The sequence below is a fragment of the Arachis ipaensis genome, chromosome B10 (genome assembly GCF_000816755.2).
Source record: "Arachis ipaensis cultivar K30076 chromosome B10, Araip1.1, whole genome shotgun sequence".
NCBI classification, from domain to species: Eukaryota; Viridiplantae; Streptophyta; class Magnoliopsida; order Fabales; family Fabaceae; genus Arachis; species Arachis ipaensis.
The window spans coordinates 93,996,369-94,017,599 of NC_029794.2; the positions used below are offsets into that span (position 1 = coordinate 93,996,369).

At 39.4% G+C, this 21,231-nt stretch overlaps 2 protein-coding genes across 2 annotated transcripts; both read right to left on the reverse strand.

Annotated features, from left to right (window-relative positions):
* On the reverse strand, positions 6,048–8,191 carry LOC107620804 (NADP-dependent malic enzyme-like). The gene is made up of 5 exons (XM_021114600.1): positions 8,174–8,191; positions 7,091–7,168; positions 6,922–6,996; positions 6,712–6,802; positions 6,048–6,604 (listed from the first exon to the last, which is right to left on the reverse strand). The coding sequence occupies exons 1-5, from the start codon at positions 8,189–8,191 to the stop codon at positions 6,297–6,299; spliced, it is 570 nt and encodes a 189-aa protein (XP_020970259.1). The 3' UTR covers positions 6,048–6,296.
* LOC110262394 lies at positions 10,050–10,812 on the reverse strand. Its single transcript, XM_021113170.1, has 2 exons — positions 10,304–10,812; positions 10,050–10,221 (listed from the first exon to the last, which is right to left on the reverse strand). The coding sequence occupies exons 1-2, from the start codon at positions 10,504–10,506 to the stop codon at positions 10,083–10,085; spliced, it is 342 nt and encodes a 113-aa protein (XP_020968829.1). The 5' UTR covers positions 10,507–10,812; the 3' UTR covers positions 10,050–10,082.

The window sequence follows — 21,231 nt, forward strand, 5'->3', positions numbered from 1 at the left end:
GTCACCTTGTTGGCAGCGTAACTGCTGCTTACGAGAACTTGAAAGAACAAGTCTGAATTATTGCTCCTGAGGCCGATCTTACCTTTTTTAGCTTGGATAATGTTGTCAGAGATGGCAAGATTGTCCCTGACGATGAGGGTGATGTTGATGAAGTTGTTCCTCCCCTTGTGTCTTCCACCAAAGCGCCGACTTCTTCCGTTCCTCCTGTAGTGCCTGACCTGGATTGCCAGGTCCTGAATCGGGAGGATGGGACTGTTGATGCGGTGCCGATTCAAGCTCGCCCTCCTTTTCCTAGTCCTGATGTCACCAAGAAAGCTCATGATGCTGCCGAGAAAACTTCTGATGTTTGTTGATTGTAGTTGGCCCGGCTTGTGGGCGTTTTTTGGAACTTTATTAAGATGTTAGCTTTTTAGTTTCTTTTCTAACAACTTTTTATTTTAAAAAACAGACAAGTAGCTTGCTACCCTTTGGGTAGTCAGTGTTGGTGGCCCTTCAAGGCCTTTATAACTTTATATAAAATCTGCTGATGTTGAACTCTCTCAATTCGAACTTCTTGAGTTTTCGACTCTTTGTAGCTGTAGGGGTCTAATTTGGTTTTCTTGCTTTGTATGTGTTCTTTAGTACTTTGTAACCGACTTCTTTGCGTTGGTCCCCTGATAGACTCCTCTTTGTCATCCTCTTTCTTGGACCTTTGTGAGGTCTCTTTCAGGGATTACTTGGATTTTTGTAGTGGATCGACTTCGTTGTTGTTTCTGTAATCCTCTTTCTTGGACCTTTGTCGGGTCTCTTTCAGGGATTACTTTTATAACTTGTCATTTGTAGGAGGTCGACTTCGTTAGGTCGACCTCTTCCTAGGTTATTTCTGTAATCCTCTTTTTTGGACCTTTGTCGGGTCTCTTTCAGGGATTACTTTTATAACCTTTTTATCTTGGGATGACTTTGCTAGGTCGAGCCCTTTTAAGTTAAAGTAATCCTCTTTAATAGGGTTGGCCAGACCTCTTTCTAGGGTTTACTTGTAACTTGGGTTGACTTGGTCCGACTTCTAAACGCCGGCCAGTCTTTAAGTTATTTTATTAGCTATCTGTAAGACCTCGTCAGGTTCTTTTTTAGATTGCTTTCTATAACTTCTTACATTATTCTGTGTTCATCTTTGCCGATTTGTAGAAAGTGGTTGGCATCTCTAGTTCTTCCTTTGGGTGAATCGCGTTTTCACCTTTATCGGACGACTCATCTTTATCGTGGTCGTGCCGTGAAATTGTTTTTCACTTTCTGCCGACCTGTAGCTTTATAATCGGACGATGAATACTTCAGATTAATGCATCTTGAAATCTTTGTAGAATACCTAGATAAATTTTATTCAAAGAAAATGCAAATATATACATGTGGGAATTTTCTCATCTTCTTAAGTTGGGTATGATCTATGTCTCAACCTGGTGCCTCATTAAAAAACCTTTTCAGGAAAAAGAGCGCATCCACTGGTGAGATCCTTTACCTCTTCTAACTGTAGTACCTTCTTAGGTTGCAGGCGTGCCATGATCTTGGAAGCTCCCGTCCGTCGAGTTCGGACACTCTGTAGTAGCCCTTTCCGAGTACTTCTATGACTCGGTATGGTCCTTTCCAATTGGCTGCCAGCTTTCCCTCTCCGGGTCGAGTTGTTCCGATGTCGTTTCGGATTAAGATGAGGTCGTTTTCAGTGAAACTTCTTGGTACTACCCTTTGGTTATATCTAGAAGCCATTCGGTGTTTTAGCGCTTCTTCTCTGATCCGAGCTCTTTCCTGAACCTCTGGTAGTAGGTCGAGTTCTTCCCTCTGGAGTTGGGAGTTTGCTCTCTCATTATAATGGACTGCCCTATGCGATCCTTCCTCAATTTCTACTGGAATCATTGCCTCCGTTCCGTATGTTAGCCAGAATGGGATTCCTTTGTGGTGGAATGTGGCGTCGTTCGATATGCCCATAGGACTTGTGGGAGTTCCTCTGCCCAGGCTCCCTTCGCATCCTGCAATCTCTGTTTTAACCCTGCCAATATGACTTTGTTGGCGGCTTCGGCCTGTCCGTTAGCTTGGGGGGTGCTCGACAGAGGTGTACTGGTGCTTTATATTCAAGTCGGCTACTAATTTTCTGAAGCCCGCATCTGTGAATTGGGTGCCATTGTCTGTAGTTATTGAGTACGGGACCCCAAATCTTGTGACAATGTTTCTGTATAAGAATTTTCGGCTTCTTTGGGCAGTGGCATTGGCTAATGGTTCTGCTTCGATCCACTTTGTAAAGTAATCTACCCCTACTATGAGGAATTTAACTTGCCCTGATCCCTGGGGAAAGGGGCCGAGAAGGTCGAGTCCCCATTTCGCAAAAGGCCAAGGCGCAGTCACGCTGATGAGTTCTTCTGGCGGGGCGATGTGGAAATTGGCATGTTTCTGACATGGTGGACATGTCTTTACGAATTCTGTAGATTCTTTTTGTAAAGTTGGCCAGTAAAACCCTGCCCAGAGTATCTTTTTGGCAAGAGCCCGTGCTCCGAGATGATTGCCGTAAATGCCGCTGTGTACCTCTTCTAGCACTTCCCTGGTGTGGGAGGTCGGTACGCACTTTAGTAATGGTACTGAGATCCCTCTTTTGTACAGGATGTTGTTTATGATGGTGTAGTATTGCGCCTCCCTTTTTAGCTTCTTTGCTTCATTTTCTTCTGCGGGGAGCGTTCCTTTTTTGAGGTACTTAATTATGGGGATCATCCATCCTTGGTCCTGGCCTGTTATGGTTAGGACTTTTTTTGTTTCCGAGATTGATGGGTTCTGTAGCATTTTCTGGATGAGGCTTCTATTATTGCCCCCTGGTTTGGTGCTGGCCAGTTTTGAGAGTGCGTCAGCTCGAGCATTTTGCTCACGGGGTATGTGGCAGATCTTGTATTCCCCGATTTGTTCGAGCTGTTGCTTGGTCTTATCCAGATATCTTTTCATGGTGGGATCTTTGGCTTGGTAGCTCCCTGCTATCTGTGATGTGACCACCTGCGAGTCACTATAAATGTTAAGTTTTCGAGCTCCCACCTCTTCAGCCAGTTTTAGACCAGCTAGCAATGCTTCGTGTTTCGCCTGGTTATTTGAAGCCGGGAATCCGAACTTGAGGGAGAGCTCAACTTGGGTTTCCTGGTTGCTTTCTATTATAACTCCTGCGCCACTTCCCGTTTTATTTGAAGAACCATCCACATACAGATTCCACTCTATGGGGGCTTCTAGGGCATCTGTGAATTCGGCGATAAAATCGGCCAGGTATTGTGATTTGATGGCGGTCCGAGCTTCATATTGGAGGTCGAATTCTAACAGCTCGACTGCCCATTATAGAATTCTGCCTGCTAAATCTGTTTTCTGCAGTATTCCCTTTAAGGGCTGATTAGTTCGAACTTTAATGGTGTGGGCCTGGAAGTAGGGGCAGAGTCGCCGAGATGTTAAAACGAGAGTGTAAGCAAATTTTTCTATTTTCTGATAGTTCAGCTCGGATCCCTGCAGTGCTTTGCTAATGAAGTAGACGGGTTGTTGCCCATTTTCGCTTTCTCGGACCAGTGCTGCTGCTACTGCCTCGTCTCCTACTGCGAGATATAGTATGAGTGGTTCTCCTTCTTGAGGTCGGGATAGGATAGGTGGCTGTCCTAAGAACTTCTTAAAGTCTTGGAACGCTTGTTCGCAGTCTGTCGTCCACTCAAACTGTTTTCCCTTTCTTAAAGTAGCATAGAAGGGGAGAGATCTTATTGCGGCTCCTGCTAAGAATCGGGATAGGGCGGCCAACCTCCCGTTGAGTTGTTGTACTTCTTTTACGCAGGTTGGGCTTTTCATGTTGAGTATGGCCTGGCATTTATCTGGATTTGCTTCGATTCCTCTTTGTGTGAGCATGAAGCCCAAGAATTTGCCTGCTTCTACCGCAAAGGTGCATTTTGCTGGATTGAGTCGCATATCATGCTTCCGGATAGTGTCGAACACCTGGGCTAGGTCGGTCAACAGTGTCTGTTCGTTTTTTGTTTTAATTAGCATGTCGTCCACATAAACTTCCATGATTTTCCCGATGTGATCCGAGAAGACTTTATTCATCAATCTTTGATAAGTGGCTCCTGCGTTCTTAAGGCCGAAAGGCATTACGATGTAGCAGTAGTTCGCCTTTGGCGTTAAAAACGAGGTCTTTTCCTGGTCCGGTGGATACATGGGGATTTGGTTGTATCCTGAATACGCATCCATAAACGAGAGATATTTATATCCAGAGGAAGCATCTACCAGGGCATCAATACTCGGGAGTGGGTATGGATCTTTTGGGCAAGCTTTGTTAAGATCTGTGTAATCGGTGCACATTCGCCACTTCCCATTTGATTTTTTCACCAAAACGACGTTGGCTAGCCATAGTGCGTATTTGACTTCTCTTATAAATCCGGCTTTCAGCAGTGTCTGCACTTGCTCTTCCATAGCTTGGGATCGCTCTGGCCCGAGTTTTCTTCGTCTCTGCTGGACTGGTCGAGATCCTGGATAAACTGCTAATTTGTGACACATTAGTTTAGGGTCTATGCCTGGCATGTCTGCGGCTTTCCATGCAAAAAGGTCGGCATTGTCTCGCAAAAATTGTATCAGCAGTTCTTTTAAATCTCCTTTGAGGATTGTGCCGATATTAGTTGTTTTTTCCGAGGTGTCCCCAATCTGAATTTTTTCTATCTCACCCTCTGGTTGGGGGCGAAACTCTTCTCGTCGTTGAACTCCGCCCAGCTCGATTGTGTGGAACTCTTCTCTTTTACCCCAGAGGTTGAGGCTCTCGTTGTAACAGCGACGCACCATCCTCTGGTCTTCTTTTATCGTGGCTATCCCTTTTGGAGTTGGGAATTTCATGCATAGGTGTGGGGTTGAGACTATTGCACCAAGTTGGTTGAGCGTGGTCCGGCCTATGAGAGCGTTGTAGGCTGAGCTTACGTCGACTACAATGTAGTCTATTTTGAGGGTCCTGGATTGGTCTCCCTTTCCAAAGGTTTTATGCAGTGGTATGTATCCTAGTGGCCGAACCGGAGTGTCTCCTAGCCCGAACAAACTGTTTGGATATGCTTTAAGTTCTTTTTCTTCTAAGTCAAGTTTATCAAAGGCTGTTTTGAATAAGATGTCGGCAGAACTCCCTTGATCTATTAACGTCTGATGTAGGTTGGCGTTTGCCAATATGATAGTGATAACCATGGGATCGTCGTGTCCTGTAATGATGCCGGTTGTATCCTCTTTAGTGAACGTTATCGTTGGGATGTTGAGTGTTTCTTCCTCTCCTTCAACATGGTATATTTCTTTGAGGTATCTCTTACGAGAGGATTTGGAGATTCCTCCTGCTGTGAAGCCGCCATGTATCATGTGGACATGTCTTTCTGGCGTCCGAGGTGATCGTTCCGCTCGTTCAGTGTCACTACAAGAAAACACGTCTATTGCCACGTTTTTAAAGCGTGGCGAAAAGCTGAAAAAAGCGTGGCGATAGCTTTTCGCCACGCTTTTTGAGCTACCGCCACGCTTTTGAAAGGGTGACCTCTTGAAGGGTGGTGGTTGCTTTATCGCCACGCTTTTTTCAACTTATCGCCACGCTTTTTCTTTTGCCACGCTTTTTACAAATGGCCACCCATAAAAGCGTGGCCGTATGTGAAGATATGGCCATGCTTTTAAAGCTTGACCATATGAGATGTATGGCCACGCTTTTGAAGCGTGGCGATATAGAAAGATATGGCCACGCTTTCAAAGCGTGGCAATAGAGAGAGATATGGCCACACTTTTAAAACGTGACGATAGCGAGATATGACCACACTTTTAAAGCGTGGCCATAGCCAGAGATACGGCCACGCTTTAAAAGCGTGGCAATAGCCTTGTAAAATTTAAAAAAAAATCCTTTTTCTGATTTTTACCTTCATCGATACAAAATATAAATTTTTCAATTCTTTTGTTACCAAACTATAAATATAGTATGCAATTTTTATTACAAGACAAATCAAATACAAAATAAATCTCGAGTTTGCATAGGAAAGTGATTGTCCTGTTTACAATTTGAAAGAATTAGCAAACTTCTCACAACTGGTTGAAGAATTTAAGTTCCTATGGCGATGCCTTGTACAACAATCTATCTTAGCAATAAAATGAATATGTTCCTAACAAGTATCTCAAAACTGTAAAACTGCGGAGAGCACACTACTAATATGTTCTGCTTGGTTTAGTTCATGAAGCCGCCACAAGCTTTGGTCTGAATCATAGTTTGTAGCCTTTGAAACTAAACTAAACAAAACATGATATAATATGGTTCAAAAATCTCAATAGTAGTTTCTGTAGCCTGGGCTGTACATGCAACTTTCTGCATATTTGACAAGATCCTTAGGTCGAGGTAGATGAGAAACAAGACCTGTTTTACCAAACACAGCACAAAAGATATAAGTATTGAAAAGAAAACAGAGCAAAGTTGTCTGAAACTCAAAATATTTCATGAAACTAACCAAGTTCATATGCCTTGCTGCCACGTTAGCAGCAATATGTGCTGATATCTTTCTGATATTTGAGAATGGAGGGTAAATCAGTCCTTTATCATAGTTCTCCTGTGACACTTGTGTAGCCAAAGCTTCAGCTGTTGCATAAGAAGAAACCGTTAGTGAGTTCTTGGTTCTAACTTCTTGGAATTTAGATTGAATTGATTTTAGTATATTTAATCTCTCTTAGCTTGAACGAACTCACAGGCTGCCAAGAGCATCTCATCGCGGACGCGGATTGCACTGGAGATGATCAAACCGAAGCCAAAACCAGGGAATATGTAAGCATTGTTGGCCTGAACAGCAATGCAGGAAGCGCGAAAAAATAAAATGAAAAAATAAATATATAAAGGTCAGCCACTGAGATGTTTATATTGAATAACAAAATGTGTAGGTAACAAAGGTCAAATGAAACCTGTCCAGGAACAAAGACTTTTCCTTCATATTCATAAGGATCAAATGGGCTACCACTAGCAAAGATTGCTTGACCCTGCAAATTAAATTAAGATAAACAACATTAACATATAATAATGTGTGTAATCTATTCTAAATTTCTGAGGCCAATTATATAAATAGTTAGTTACCTTGCTCCATGTATAAGCTTCTTCAGCAGTGCACTCAGATTGAGATGTTGGATTGGAGAGAGCAAGAATGAGCGATTTCTACAAAAATCATACACTATCAGAGATATAATCATGTACATATCAGGAAGAATAACTAAGGAATTCTCGCAACTAAAAGTGAACATATACAAAATTTAGCAGATTTTCAGTTATTCCTTTGCCTCCACAAGCAAATACCAGGTCACTTAATATCACTTATATCCAAGGAAACGAAAAAGAAAAATTAAGAAAATAAGCCAATTTATGTAATTAAAGTAAGCTAGATACATAAACTTGATTGCCTTGACTAATAAGGAAAAAAACAACAGTGCACAGGAACTGAACTGAAATGTGAACCAAAACAAGAGAAGAGAGAAATCAACAATTGAGATTAAAGTGAACAACATACAATTACAATTCTTATCATAAAAAATAAATAGCCAAAGAAAATTGTAAATTTCAGTGCAGGGAAGTTGTTTCTTGTCATAATCTTTGCATCATGCGCATAACTCTGCATGTAAAAGTAAACTCCCAAAGCTTGTCATTATATTCAGCACAGAATACAATGATAGATAAATAAAAGATCTTACAGATCTAATGCTCATATAATAATTACTTCAATCTAATGACTGTTGTATTTCTTTTTTTTTATTTCCCTTTCTATCTAACATCAAAATTAAAAAAAATATATATTACAAATAAAGTGATTTTGAACCTAGTAGTTGATAAAGTCAAGAACTTGCATACATAAGTAAAAGTGTAAAACACATAATTGAATTACATGCATCAAAATCACATCAGAACAAATTAAAACAACACTAATTCCAAATAATTATAATAATTAAATAAAAAATCTCTTTTGAAATGAATGTACAAACATGGCTTATGGAGTAGCATTTGTTCCACAAATTAATGGAAGAAAAGCAGAATAGAAGAGTAGATTTTCTGTTTAGATTCTCTCAACACTTCTAAGAACAGTAAAGCTAAAAAACTCAGTAGCTACTTTTCACATATATGATCATGATAATATATATTTGTTATTATTGTTTCACATTTTCAACAAACCATAGGAAAATGGTACATAGAAGTCTAAAACTTTATCAAGAACTAAAAATGTAGACATAGTATATATATGATTGGTTCATCATTTTCTCTCATTCTTGGAGTAAAATCTCAGTACCAAGTAGAAGAAGAACCTGTAAAGAACACCCTAAGCTAGCAGGGTCAAGATATCATACCTAGTGAGTACATGAATTATGGGCTGGGTGCTGCCATCTGTCAACGGGTTAAATGGGCTGGGTATCGAATCATCACGTCCACCATGGAAGCAAGCAGCTGCACACAGTCATTAATTAAAATCACCAACATACACACATTATTTACTAATTAACTAACTATCATCACCACTTCATGCCTTTTCTCTCTTACCTGCGCAGTATATAAACCTAAGATCTGTTTCACCCCCCAATATGAATAACCAAAACTATTTAACAGAAATAAAATCATAACAAAAATAGAAAATCAAGAAGTTTAGGGGAAAAAAAAACCTAAACCAAATATCAAAATAGAAGAATCAGAAATAATTTTTCTAAAGAAAATCATGCTCAATAAATTTCTGTTCAATCCAAAAGAGTAAGTTAAGAATTGCACACCCCATGTCAGAAAGTACTAAAAGATGTAAAAGACAATGCAAGTCAAAATCTTATGGTAATCTAATGTTATACTGGTCTTAAAAGGATAGAAAAACCAACCATCTTGTGAAGTTATATTGATAACTCTTCAGAATATTATTCACTAAGTTATACTAGCACATTTAAAACTTCCAGCGAAAGCGAAATCAGTTATACCTCACCAATGGTTAGAGACTGCATTCTGCTCTTGGGGTCAACTCCCTGGCCAACCCAGACAAAGATTTCAGAGTGACAATCCAAGATGAATATATCTTTTGTCATTAGATCATCTTGGGAAAAATTGTATATCTCTTTCACCTGCAAACATCCCTTCAGATTAATGCATTGTAGCAGGTACAAATTGATCAGACTTTTTGCCAGCATTTTATATTGAGAGTTAGTCTTAAAAGGAAGAATAGATGGTCAAAACTTAAGAAGGGGTATCATATCCAAACTTCAAATATAGATATTTTATATTGACCAGGTTAGCCATAATTTGTTTCTATATAGCGAATATAAAATAAAGTTTGGTAATTATATGAGTTTAATTAACACCAGTGTCTAGCTAAAATATATCACAGGACATATAATCAAGTGAACAAGCATATGGACTGCCATTGCAATAACTTGATGAAAACCCAAGAATGCATCTTTCACACTCGATCAACAGTATGTCATCCCTGTTCTGTAACTATTCACTACTGATTAAGCCGATTTTTTTTAATTATCAAGGATTTATTTTGTTTCCTATTGTACCAGTTTGAGTACCAGCTTGATTTTTGATCTTGAATAATGAATTAATGATTGCTTATACCAATACAGATAAGTCAGTGTAGGTACCTTTAAGTCTCCTCCTGGATGTTGGTCAATCAGGCAGCCCAAGAAATCATTATAAACAAGTCATCCATTTGCCTTCAAGAAGAGAGGGATCTGGGGGCGAACATAAATCTTTTCTATCAAACAAGAAAATATTCCTTACCTTTTTGAGAAGTAGTTTAGAAAAATCAGAAAAAATGAAGAACCAGAACAGGGGCAACCTTCCATGTAGCCATTAACAAAGGTTAGTTCCTAAAATATGATATCTAGTTAGCCATCAAGATAGCAATTTTGCTAACAGAGAGAGGTGACAACAATGAACGAACAACCAAAAAACAATACACAACAACTGAATTTCTACCTTTCTATTCTATTATTATTCTTTTTTCATCACTCATTGCCACCTATATAGAAACTAACTTCTAGATTCTAACACCAGTTAATAAGGCAAATTTTAAAGAGAAGAAAAAGAAAATACCATGGGGTGATTAATCCAACAACACCAATGGATTCATTGAGGACATAACTCTTGAAAGTTTCCATGGGAAGAGAAACGGATGCCTTCTGCTTAGCGTCGAGGTTCTTGGCAAGGTCAGCATAAAACTCGAAGCAACCAGCAACATCATCCTAACATAAAATCAAGCGTGAATCAGAGAATTACAGTAACAATCAGAGAGAATAAGCTAAAATTGAAGCATAATTGAAGTACCATGTCCCAGGCAGCTTCATCGAGTGGTTTTCCGCAATCAAGGGATTCAAGCTTAGCGAGGTGATCCTTTCTCTCGACGACCATGGCAGCGATGGCGCGGAGATAGCGGGCTCGGTGAGCACCGGAGGCAGAAGGCCAGTCGTTGCCTTTGTTGCGATTGAGTGCTCTTCTAGCGGCGGCGACGGCACAGTCAAAACGTGCATTGACTGTGCAAAGCAAGCGAACCTCTTGGTGTTAGGGTTTTGCCATTGCAATGCAGCGGTATGACAACGCCATATGCATGCAGTGAGGACTTCGAAGGTAGTGGAAGATTGAGCAACATGACGAGGGTGGAGGACAGAGAATGGCGGCACGGAGGAAGGAAAGGCGACCTCCGTTGGCTGACCGACACCGTGAGTAGTGAGCGCAGGGAATGCGAGCGCCAGCAGAGACGGGTTAAGGGAGACGACGGAGGGAGCGCCGGCAGAGGAGATAGTGCAAGTGTCGACGATGAGTAACAGAGTTGGGGATGAGCAACAGAGTCTGAGTGTTAGGGTTTCAAAGCATTAGTGTAAGTGTCAGGGGAGAAGAGTAAAAGAGTCTGATGAGTCTTGTAGCGTGTTGGGGAACCTTTTCGCCAGGCTTTTTTAGGGGTACCTAGATAAAAAATATTTCGCCACGCTTTTTTTGGGTGCCAAGATAAAAAACTTTTCGCCACGTTTAAAAAGTGTCCCTGTTTCTCTGTATGGCCACGCTTTTGAAGCGTGATAAAAAAAAGCGTGGCCAAATCTCTAATCAATTGTCACCTTCATAAAAGCGTGGCCATAGATCCTTTTCGCCACGCTTTTTAAGTGTAGCAAGAAAAAACGTGGCCAAATCTCTAATCAATCGCCACCCTCATAAAAGCATGGCCATTGACCACTTTTGGCCACGTTTTTAAAGCGTGGCAAGAAAAAAACGTGGCCATAGGCCTTTTTTCTTGTAGTGTGTCATCCTCCCTTCGTCTTTTTCTTTGCTCGTCATCTTGGGTGGCCAGGAATCGATCTAGTTTTCCTTCCCTCACCAATTTTTCTATGATGTTTTTCAAGTCGAAGCATTCGTTAGTGGAGTGTCCCCGGACCCGATGATATTCACAATACTCCTTTCGGTTTCCTCCTCCCTTCTTGCCTTTGAGTGGCCGTGCTGGGAGAATTTTTTCCGTATGGCAGACTTCTTTGTATATTTCGACCAAGGATGCCCTAAGAGGAGTATAGTTATGGTACTTCTTAATTTTCTTCCCTTGTCTGTCGTCTTTTCTTTTGGATTCCTTGTCTCTGTCATGGTAGGAAGCTCCCGATTTCGAGGATTCTCCTAATCGAGCGTTTTCTTCCATATTGATGTATTTTTCTGCTCGCTCCTGTACTTCGTCGAGGGTAGTCGGGTACTTTTTTGATATAGATTGGCTGAAAGGTCCCTCTCGTAGGCCGTTGATGAGTCCCATGATTGCGGCCTCCGTGGGTAAACTTTGTATGTCCATGCATGTTTTGTTGAATCTTTCCATGTAGTTACGAAGGCTCTCTCGATCTCCTTGTTTGACTCCTAATAAACTGGGGGCGTGCTTCGCTTTATCTTTTTGAATGGAAAATCTGGCTAGGAATTTCTTAGCTAAGTCGTCGAAATTTGAGATGGATTTTGGGGATAAGTTGTCGAACCACCGAATAGCTGTCTTTGTGAGAGTTGTTGGGAAGGCTTTACAGCGAACAGCATCTGGGGTGTCAGTGAGGTACATTCTGCTTCTGAAGTTACTGAGATGGTGGTTGGGATCTGTGGTGCCGTCATATAGAGCCATATCCGGGAGTTTGAAGTCTTTTGGAATTTTGGTTTTCATGATTTTCCTAGTGAAGGGGTCTTGCTCTTTGTGTGAATTCTCTTCGAGATTAGCGCGAGGGGCTTTTGATTTGAGATCGGCTTCCAATTGCTGCAGTTTTTCTTCCAACTCTCGACGTCGCCGCATCTCTCTTTGTAGATCTCTTCTGATTTCCCTTTGTTGGTGGGTTTCTTTTTCCAGTTGTTTTAGGCGATCTAGGAGTGCTTCTATGGCTCCTGAATTTGGTGAGTCTTTGTCTTGGTTGGTCTCCGGAGTGTCTTGTAGCGTAACGTTTACGTTTTTGTGCGGTGTTCGATCCTCCATACCTGAATCGTGATCGTTGTCATGGTTGTCGCCATGATGATGGGATGACTTCCAGGTTCCCCGGCAACGGCGCCAATGTTCCGAGGGTTACCTGAAACTGTAGGTCGATCTCGGATGAGATCTTCAGTACTGGTCGGAGATGACGTGTCCAGCTGGCTGGTGGCAGCCGAAACTGTGGTGTCCGACTTGCTGGACCGGCTACACTTCTGATCCTTGGTCACCGGAGGGTGGGGGTACCTGCAAGAGACTCCGATGCTTAAGTTAGCATGGGTATTAAGCAGGTTTTTTTAGTAGAATCAGAGTATGAGTTATACGTGGGTGCTCTAGTGTATTTATAATGGTGAGATGCGACCTTTTTGATAAGATAAGTTAGTTATCTTATCTTATCTTTATCCTTGAGTTGAGGTTAGCGTATCTTTCAACGGAACCGCCTTCATCTCTATAGGCTTAGGCCGCCTTAGGATTCGGGTCGTGCTCCACTGTTTGGGCCCTTAATTGGGCTCTTCTGTCGATTTGGCCGAGCTCTTTGAGAAGAGGTCGGATAGTCTGACCTGAAGAGGTCAGTCGCTTTATCTTCAATCATCCCAGGTCGGATAGCTCGACCCAGGGTATGAACACTTGTAAACCTAAAATTACTCAACAAACACATCAAGGTATCAAATGAAATTAATGTGAATAAAATTTAGCAATTATAAATCCTAAAAAGCATGTTTTTACTTTTAAGCTCAATTTAGGAAGAAATTATGAAACTATGCTATTTTAATGGATTAGTGCAAGAAAAGTTGATGAAATCTATCCAAATAGAGTAAATAATTACCATAAAATGTGGATTCATCAGTGTCTTTTTGTGATAATATGGTTTTATATGCTATCCTCATAAAATCTGAAATTTTTTTTGCATACTTAATGGTAAGGCATATGTTTGATTGCATAAGGAGTGACAAAAATGTAGCTCTTCCTTATGGCATGTTCTTAACTTGTATTTTTAAATAATTTGGTGTTGACTTGTCAAATGAGTCATATGAAAAGAGACACATGTCTAAAAGGAGGTAGTTCAGTGAAACAACAGAAAAAAGGGACTTACTCAAACTGAGAAGGCGGTTCTTGTTGATAGTGATGACTATGATCCTGATGAATCTCATCCTCCCTCTGCCTCGGGGACTTCAGCTTCAATTGGTCATAAATCACTTCTATATGGAGTTGTGAAGGATGTTGTCCAAGAGTTCATCTCTCAATCGAATCATCTGATTTCTATAAGCAAAGAACAGAGGAAACTTGCAGCCAAGCATGAAAATTTCCTCAAAAAGTCCAGAGATAGATTGGTCATTCTTATGAAATTCATTAATAACATACATGAGGATGACACCATGGCCACTAACCAAGAAGAACCTGTTGATTCTGAGGAAGATGGTTCGGATGCTTAAGAATGTCTCTTATTGCTCATCTATTCTTTTGGATATTTATCTCTTAGAATTTTTGTAGTTTGTTTAAGACTCTGTTTTATCTTTGGATGACTGTAAAAAATTAACTATTGTTTTACCTGTTTTGGTTTTATCTAGTTTATCTGGACTTTGCATCCTAACAAACTTTTGCAAGTTTGCAATTACTTCATTTTTCTCCCTTGATGACAAAAGGGGGAGTAGTAGTAGTAGTAGAAGATAGATAAAGTTTAATTTGTTTTTTAGTGTTTGATGACTTTTGATAATCCTTGTTCTGGATGCATGAGAAATGGTTGGTTTAAATGTTGGCGTACTCTGTTTTGAAATGAGATTTTTTCATGCTCAATTTTGAAATATTTCTTTTCATGCCCAGTCTTGAAAAAGACTTAGGGATGCCATGTTTTGTTTAAATGAAACTCTAGTTTGGCATAATCAAGTGTTCTAACTTGAATCATGATCTGGTGCTTGATTTCATTGCTTGAGTATGGTTCAATACATAATATTCTTATCAAGAAGTTGAGATTGCTGCATGACAACATCTGTTATATAAGCATGAGTGTGTTCTCTATAAAGAAATATATGAATAGGAAACTAAAGAAGAGCACAAAATCAGGAGGAGCAACCCTTGTAAAAGAAAGGGGGAACAAGTAAAAAACTAGTGACATCATCATAAGAGAAGTACTTAAACTTTATCTAATTCAATTCCTTTGATCACCTCTCTTAAAATTATGTTTGTCATCAAGGGGAAGATTGTTGAGTTTAGAATACAATTAATTTAATAATGATGACAAACATTAATTTATTGGGTTAAACACTCAATTGGTTTTGATTGCTTTACTTAGTGATGCAGGCTCAAAAGCAAAGATTGCAGCAGCCCAACAAATTGAAACAAAGAAACAAAGGCTGCTGAAGATTAGTTGTGATCCAACAAAAAAGTCCATAGGAAGGAAACAAAGAAATCTAGTGGGCTGAATGAATTGTGATCCACCAACCAAGATCAATGAATCTAAAGAGAAAGGTAACCTGATAGAAAGATTTATCGTCGGTCTAGAATTTCTCTTAATAGAAATCGAACTTCATTGTAAACATAGCTCCAAACCAACTAATAACTTTCAATCAAATTTAAATTATTTTGGTGTCACAAGTACAAACCCCAATGAAAATTAATCGAAATATTTAAAGCTCGGGTCATCTCACAAGAAATTGCAATGAAGTGGTCAATTATTGGCTATAAAGAAATATGGGGGTTTGATTTATAAGAGGGCAAGAAAGTAATTGGCAAGAAAATGAAAGGAACAACTAAAGAAAGCGATTAATAAAAGAGAGACATTCATGGCAAGGATTGAGAATCTAGGCTTTCTATCCTAGTCACTAATAATAACAATGATTAACAAGAATTTATCTTATTTCGTCATCTCCAACATGGAAGAAGGTGCAAAGTTATCTTCCATGAGAGAAAGTCAAATAAGACTAGCTAATCTCAATCCAAAAATCCTAATCAACTCACTAATTGAATTAGCAAGAGATTAGAGTCAATGGAAATAATATTAACTAACAACTCTAGATCACCAATATAGGTTGGGTATTAATGACTCAAGATTTTCCAATTCCTCTTTCTAAGCCAAGAATGCACAAAAAGCTACTCTAACATCCAACTAAGCATTTTGTCAAATACTTGGAAGGCAAAAAAGGGAAACATAATAAATTGCAGGAAAGAGTAAAATCTAACAACTACCAATTGCAATGAATTAATAATAACATCTCAAATCAACAATAAAAGAACATCAACATTAAATTGCATTAAAGGAAATCCAAATCCAACAAAAGTGCATCAACATAAAAGAGGCATGAAAAGGGAAATTAACACTACAAGCTAAGAGAATTAGGATATAGGAACAAGAAATTACAAGGAAACTAAAGGAAAACAAGAATTGAACCCTAGATCTAAGATGAAAAATACCCTAAGAACCCTAATTCTAGAGAGAAGAGGGAGCTTCTCTCTCTAGAAACTAAACTACATGATGCTAAGCTACAACTAAGTGCTCCCCCTTTGCCCAAGCTTGAATTCTGCATGAAATAGTCTCTGGAATGAGTTGGATTTTGGCCTGGGCAGCTCAGATATCGCCCCAGCATTTTCACTTTAATGAGGTCATGTGCGAGCTGTGACGCATACGCATGGGTCACGCGTACGCGTCGCTTGGCTTTTCCTTCTTACGCGTATGCGTCATGTCACGCGTTTGCGTCGCTTGGCGACCTCATCTCCATGCGTGCGTGTCTTCCACGTGTGCGCATCGATGTATCCACTCCAAATCCTTGTTTTTCCATGACTTCTCCACTTTGCATGCTTTTCTCTTCACTTCTTCCATCCAATACATGCCTTATGAACCTGAAATCACTTAACAAACACATCAAGGCATCGAATGGACTTAAGGTGAATTAAAATCACCAATTTTAAGGCCTAAAAAGCATGTTTTTTCACTTAAGCACAAATTAAGGGAGAATTACAAAACCATGCTATTTCATTGAATAAATGTGAGAAAAGTTGATAAAATCCCCTAAATTAAGCATAAGATAAACAACAAAATTGGAGTTTATCAAGTCTCCCCACACTTAAACCAAGCATGTCCTCATGCTAAACTTAAGAAAGAAACAAAGGGTATCAACATTTATTCAATGCAACCTATCTAAATGCAACTATCCAAATGAATGCAACCACTTAGTCAAAATAAATCAATCCCCAAGAAAGCATATATGAATACAAGAGCTAAAGCAATAGCAATCAAATCAACCCACAATTGAATTGAGTTATTAAAAATAGTTCACAAACTTGCAAGAAAAGATGATCATGGGTGGAAGCATGTAATTGAACGATCGAACCCTCACCGGATGTGTATCCGCTCTAGTCACTCAAGTATATAGGGTTGATTCACTCAATTTTCCCCTAATCATGCTTTCCAAGATTTGTTTTTCATCTAACAATCAACAATTATTTCAATGTATGCATACAAATATCATGAGGACTTATCCAAAGGTTGTAATGGGGCTAGGGTCAAGGTAGGGTTATATATGGTCAAGTGAGCTTAAAATTTGAATCTTTGATTAACTTAAATTTTCCACCTAACCTATATAACAACCTATACAATTCTAAACAAACCTAACCACCCATTCTTCACTTTTTCACACACTCATGCATTCTCTTTTATCACCACACATATGTATTGATTTTTATTGAACTTTACTTTGGGGCATTTTGTATCCTTTTTATTGCTTTTCTTTTTTTTTCTTTTTCTATATATATTTTTTTCTTTTTATTTTTCTCATCATTTTTTTTCAAACTAAGATATATACAAAAGTATCAATGCATATGATTTAACATTCAATGCATGAGTATGCACCCCAATTCTCAAAATTTTGACATAAATATAAAAATACACTTTTATCTCTACCCAATGTTCCCAACTCTCCCAAAATCAAATGATAAACACTCTCCCTAGCCTAAGCTAATCAAAGATCCAAACAAGGAACATTTATTGTTTTTCGCTTTAGGCTTGTAATGTGCTAAAATTAAGAACAAATGGGTTAAGTATAGGCTCAAAGTTGGCTAACAATGGAAGATAAAGGTAGGCTATTTGGGTAAGTGAGCTAATTGAAACAATGACCTCAATCATATAAGTGCATTCATACACAAAATAATGGACATAAAGAATCAAACAAATCAAAGATCACAATCATAGAAAGAGAATAATCACACAAGAATGGAATAAGTGGTTATATGATATAATAAACCACTATTTTATGGTTTATCTTGTGCTCAATTGAGTGGATTTTATCAATCTTTCATACACTTGTTCATACAAAATGCATGTTTTACATTCTCCTTCCTGATTTTGTGCTATGATTGAAAACATGCTTCTTTGGCCTTATATTTGCTAATATTAATCCTCTCTTATTCCCATTCGATGCCTTGATATGTGCGTTAAGTGATTACAGGGATTACAGGGTAGGAATGGCTTAGAGGATGGAAAGGAAGCATGCAAAAGTGGAAGGAATACAAGAAACTGAAGGAACTGCTAAAGCTGTCCAGCCTGACCTCTTAGTACTAAATTGACCATAATTTGAGCTACAGAGGTCCAAATGATGCGGTTCCAGTTGCGTTGGAAAGACAACGTCCAGAAATTTGCAAAGATATATAATTTGTCATAGCTTCTCCAAAGCCAGGCGACGCGAACACGTGGGTCACGCGGACGGGTGGGTCACGCGGACGCGACCTGGTAAAAACGCAATCCGTGCGAATGCGTAGACGACGCTTCTGCGTGACTTTGCAGCGATCTGTACGTACCATAAATCGCTGGGGGCGATTTCTGGGCTATTTTTGACCTAGTTTTTGGCCCAGAAAATACAGATTAGAGGCTACAGAGTGGGGGAATACATCCATTCAATCATAATACACATTCACAATTATTAGGTTTTAGATGTAGTTTTAGAGAGAGAGAGGTTCTCTCCTCTCTCTTAGGATTTAGGATTAGGATCTCTCTCAAGTTTAGGATTAGGATTTCAACTTCATTCCAGGTTTAATGTTCCTTTAATTTATATTTCTCTTCTACTCTTATTTACTCTAATACTTTTATTTGTATTTGACTTATGTTGCCCAATTGGCTTATGAACTTTTCCATGTTAGGTTTGGATATTCTATTTAATATTAATTGAGGTATTTCAGATTAATGATTTGTTTTATTTATGATGCTTTCAATTCAATTTAGATTTATTTTCCCCTTTTGGCTTTGGTTAAGTAATTAGTAATACTTGAGTTATCAAACTCAACTGTTGATTGAAATTGGAATTCTCTGCTGGTTAATTTGAACTCCAATAACTCTAGTCTTTCCATAGGAGTTGACTAGGACTTGAGGATCAAATTAATTAGTCCACTTGACTCTCCTTTGTTTAGCAAGGGTTAATTTAAGTGGGAGCAGAATCCAATTCTCATCACACCTGATAAGGATAGTTAGGATAGGGCCTCAATTTCTTATACCTTGCCAAGAGATTTTTATAATTATTAATTTATTTTTCTTGCCATTTAAATTACTTGTTCCTTATTTCAAAAACCCAAACATTTACTATTTTACATAACCAATAATAAATCATACCTTCCTGCAATTCCTTGACAAGACGACCCGAGGTTTAAATACTTCGGTTATAAATTTTATTGGGTTTTGTTACTTGTGACAACCAAACTTTTGTAAGAAAGGAATTCTTGTCAGTCTAGAAGCTATACTTACAATGCAAATTTATTTGTAAAAATTCTAGATCGCGCGAGAGTTTCGTTCTTCAAAATGGCGCCGTTGCCGAGAAATTGCAAACGTGTGCCTTATTATTGGTTATTGTAAATATTTGCTTTTTGCTTTTTTGTTAGTTTTAGGACTTAGTTACTTATTCTTACTAGTTTTTGTTTTTCTTTTCTGCTATGAACTCTCACCCCTTTGGCTACGAGCGTGGTTATAATTATATTATAGGAAGAGGAGATTATAATGCCAACATGCACCATGGTTGGAGCAATCAAAGAGGGGAGGAGCCACAAGGATTTGATCAACCCTCTTGGCAACAACCCCCTCCAATGTACTACAAGCAACAACCATTCCATGATGCATACCAAGACAATGGTTATGGTGGACCTTTTCATGACACTCAATACCCACCACAACACGTCTATGAACCTCCTCCTCCTCAATGTAGTTTTGAACCACCACACTTGCAAGTCCCTTACCACCAAACACCCCTATACGACCTTAATCCTTATCCACCACACCAACCACCATATGAACCACACCCAGAACCACCACCTTAATATTCACCATCTCCATATCCTTATCAGGGAGAACCACCCTCTTATCATGAACCCTTCCTCCCAAGTAATGAACCCTCATATCTACCCCAATCTCCAATGGATGACATCCTTCGTGGTCTTCTTGAAGGGCAAGCAAAGATGAAAAGGGATGTACTAGAATTCGTGACTGCCTTCACCGAGGTAGTAAATCGATTAGCTTCCTAACATCTGAGCACTCAAAGTACTCCCATGGCTACATGTGGAGAATCAAAAGAAGAGCGTAGCATGAAGGAGATACTAAAAACTCCGATGGACAATGAGGAACATGGCTTTGTATTGGAACAAGTGGAGGAAGCCATAATAGTTGCAGAGGAAGAAGTGGTTGAAGACTTAGGAGATGCAGAACCTCCATGGGAAACTCAAGTCATAGAGCCCCTTCTAAGACGTTTGCAATTGATGTTGAGGAGGGTGTACAATCTCCAAAGCATATCATGGTTGAAGACTTTGAAGGGAATGATCAAGAGATGGATTCAATCATTGATGAATTCTTATCTACATTGGAATCCTCTCCCATTGGACTTGACATGGAGATTAAAGAAGAAGAAGCATAACCTCCCATGCCCTTGCTGAATAATGAAAAAAAGATCGAATTGGAAGAAAGCTACCAAGAGGAAGATGTTGATATTGAAGAAGCTTGCAAAGAGGTGGAAGTTGTCAAGGAAGAGCTCAAGGGAATGGAGCTGGAAATCACCTTGCCAAAGTTGTTGGAGACCTCTCCCCCAAAGCCATCACCATCCATCCCTTCATTCAAGTGGGTAAATCTCTCATCTCTAACCTTAATTAGCTCAGTTGAATATGCTTTGCTTGAGACAGATGGTCAGCTTAGAGCTCTTTGTGGCTATAAGAGCAAGCGGGAGATGGTCAGTGGTAGGAATTGTCATGCAAGGTTCAATATGGTTGCATGCTCTAAATTAGAGTACAAAGGTTGGTATAATTCTCGATTGAATGGGTCTAAGAAACTGTTTGGAGGCCTTAGTGAGAATTCAGATTGCTTATCACCCGGATGGAATCATGTTGATCAACAAGAAGACGGGTGCAAAAGCAAGGTTTGGGACCCCAGAATTCATTCTACCAATCAACACTCATGGGGCCTTGTCACATGCTTTAACTTGCTTGAAGGCTTTCTGCGCCTAGTTCGGGATCCCGGAGGCCATTGGAATCACAAATATTGGTGGAGATTCTTGGATGAGTTCAAGCATAAGCCACCATAACAAAGAACTCCCCAAATGTCCAACTTAAGGACTTTAACTAAAAGTGCTAGGTGGGAGACAACCCACCATGGTATGATCATTCCTTTTTCAATTTTAATTTTATTTCGTTTTGTTTGTTTTTGAGTTTTATTTTATTTTATTTCATTGAACCTGGAATTACTCATAACATCCATATCAGCATTGCATTTGCATCTGCATAAAAAAATAACGCACGCGACGCGGTAGCGTTGTTGACGCGTTCGCGTCAC

Excerpts from the sequence above, each read along its gene's own strand:
- LOC107620804 (XM_021114600.1), bottom strand. Across the intron at positions 6,997-7,090 it reads AAGCTTATACATGGAGCAAG|GGTCAAGCAATCTTTGCTAG; the intron begins GTAACTAACTAT and ends TTTAATTTGCAG. Across the intron at positions 6,803-6,921 it reads AAGTCTTTGTTCCTGGACAG|GCCAACAATGCTTACATATT; the intron begins GTTTCATTTGAC and ends ATTGCTGTTCAG.
- LOC110262394 (XM_021113170.1), bottom strand. The coding sequence starts at position 10,506 with ATGCACGTTTTGACTGTGCCGTCGCCGCCGCTAGAAGAGCACTCAATC. Across the intron at positions 10,222-10,303 it reads ATGAAGCTGCCTGGGACATG|GATGATGTTGCTGGTTGCTT; the intron begins GTACTTCAATTA and ends ATTTTATGTTAG.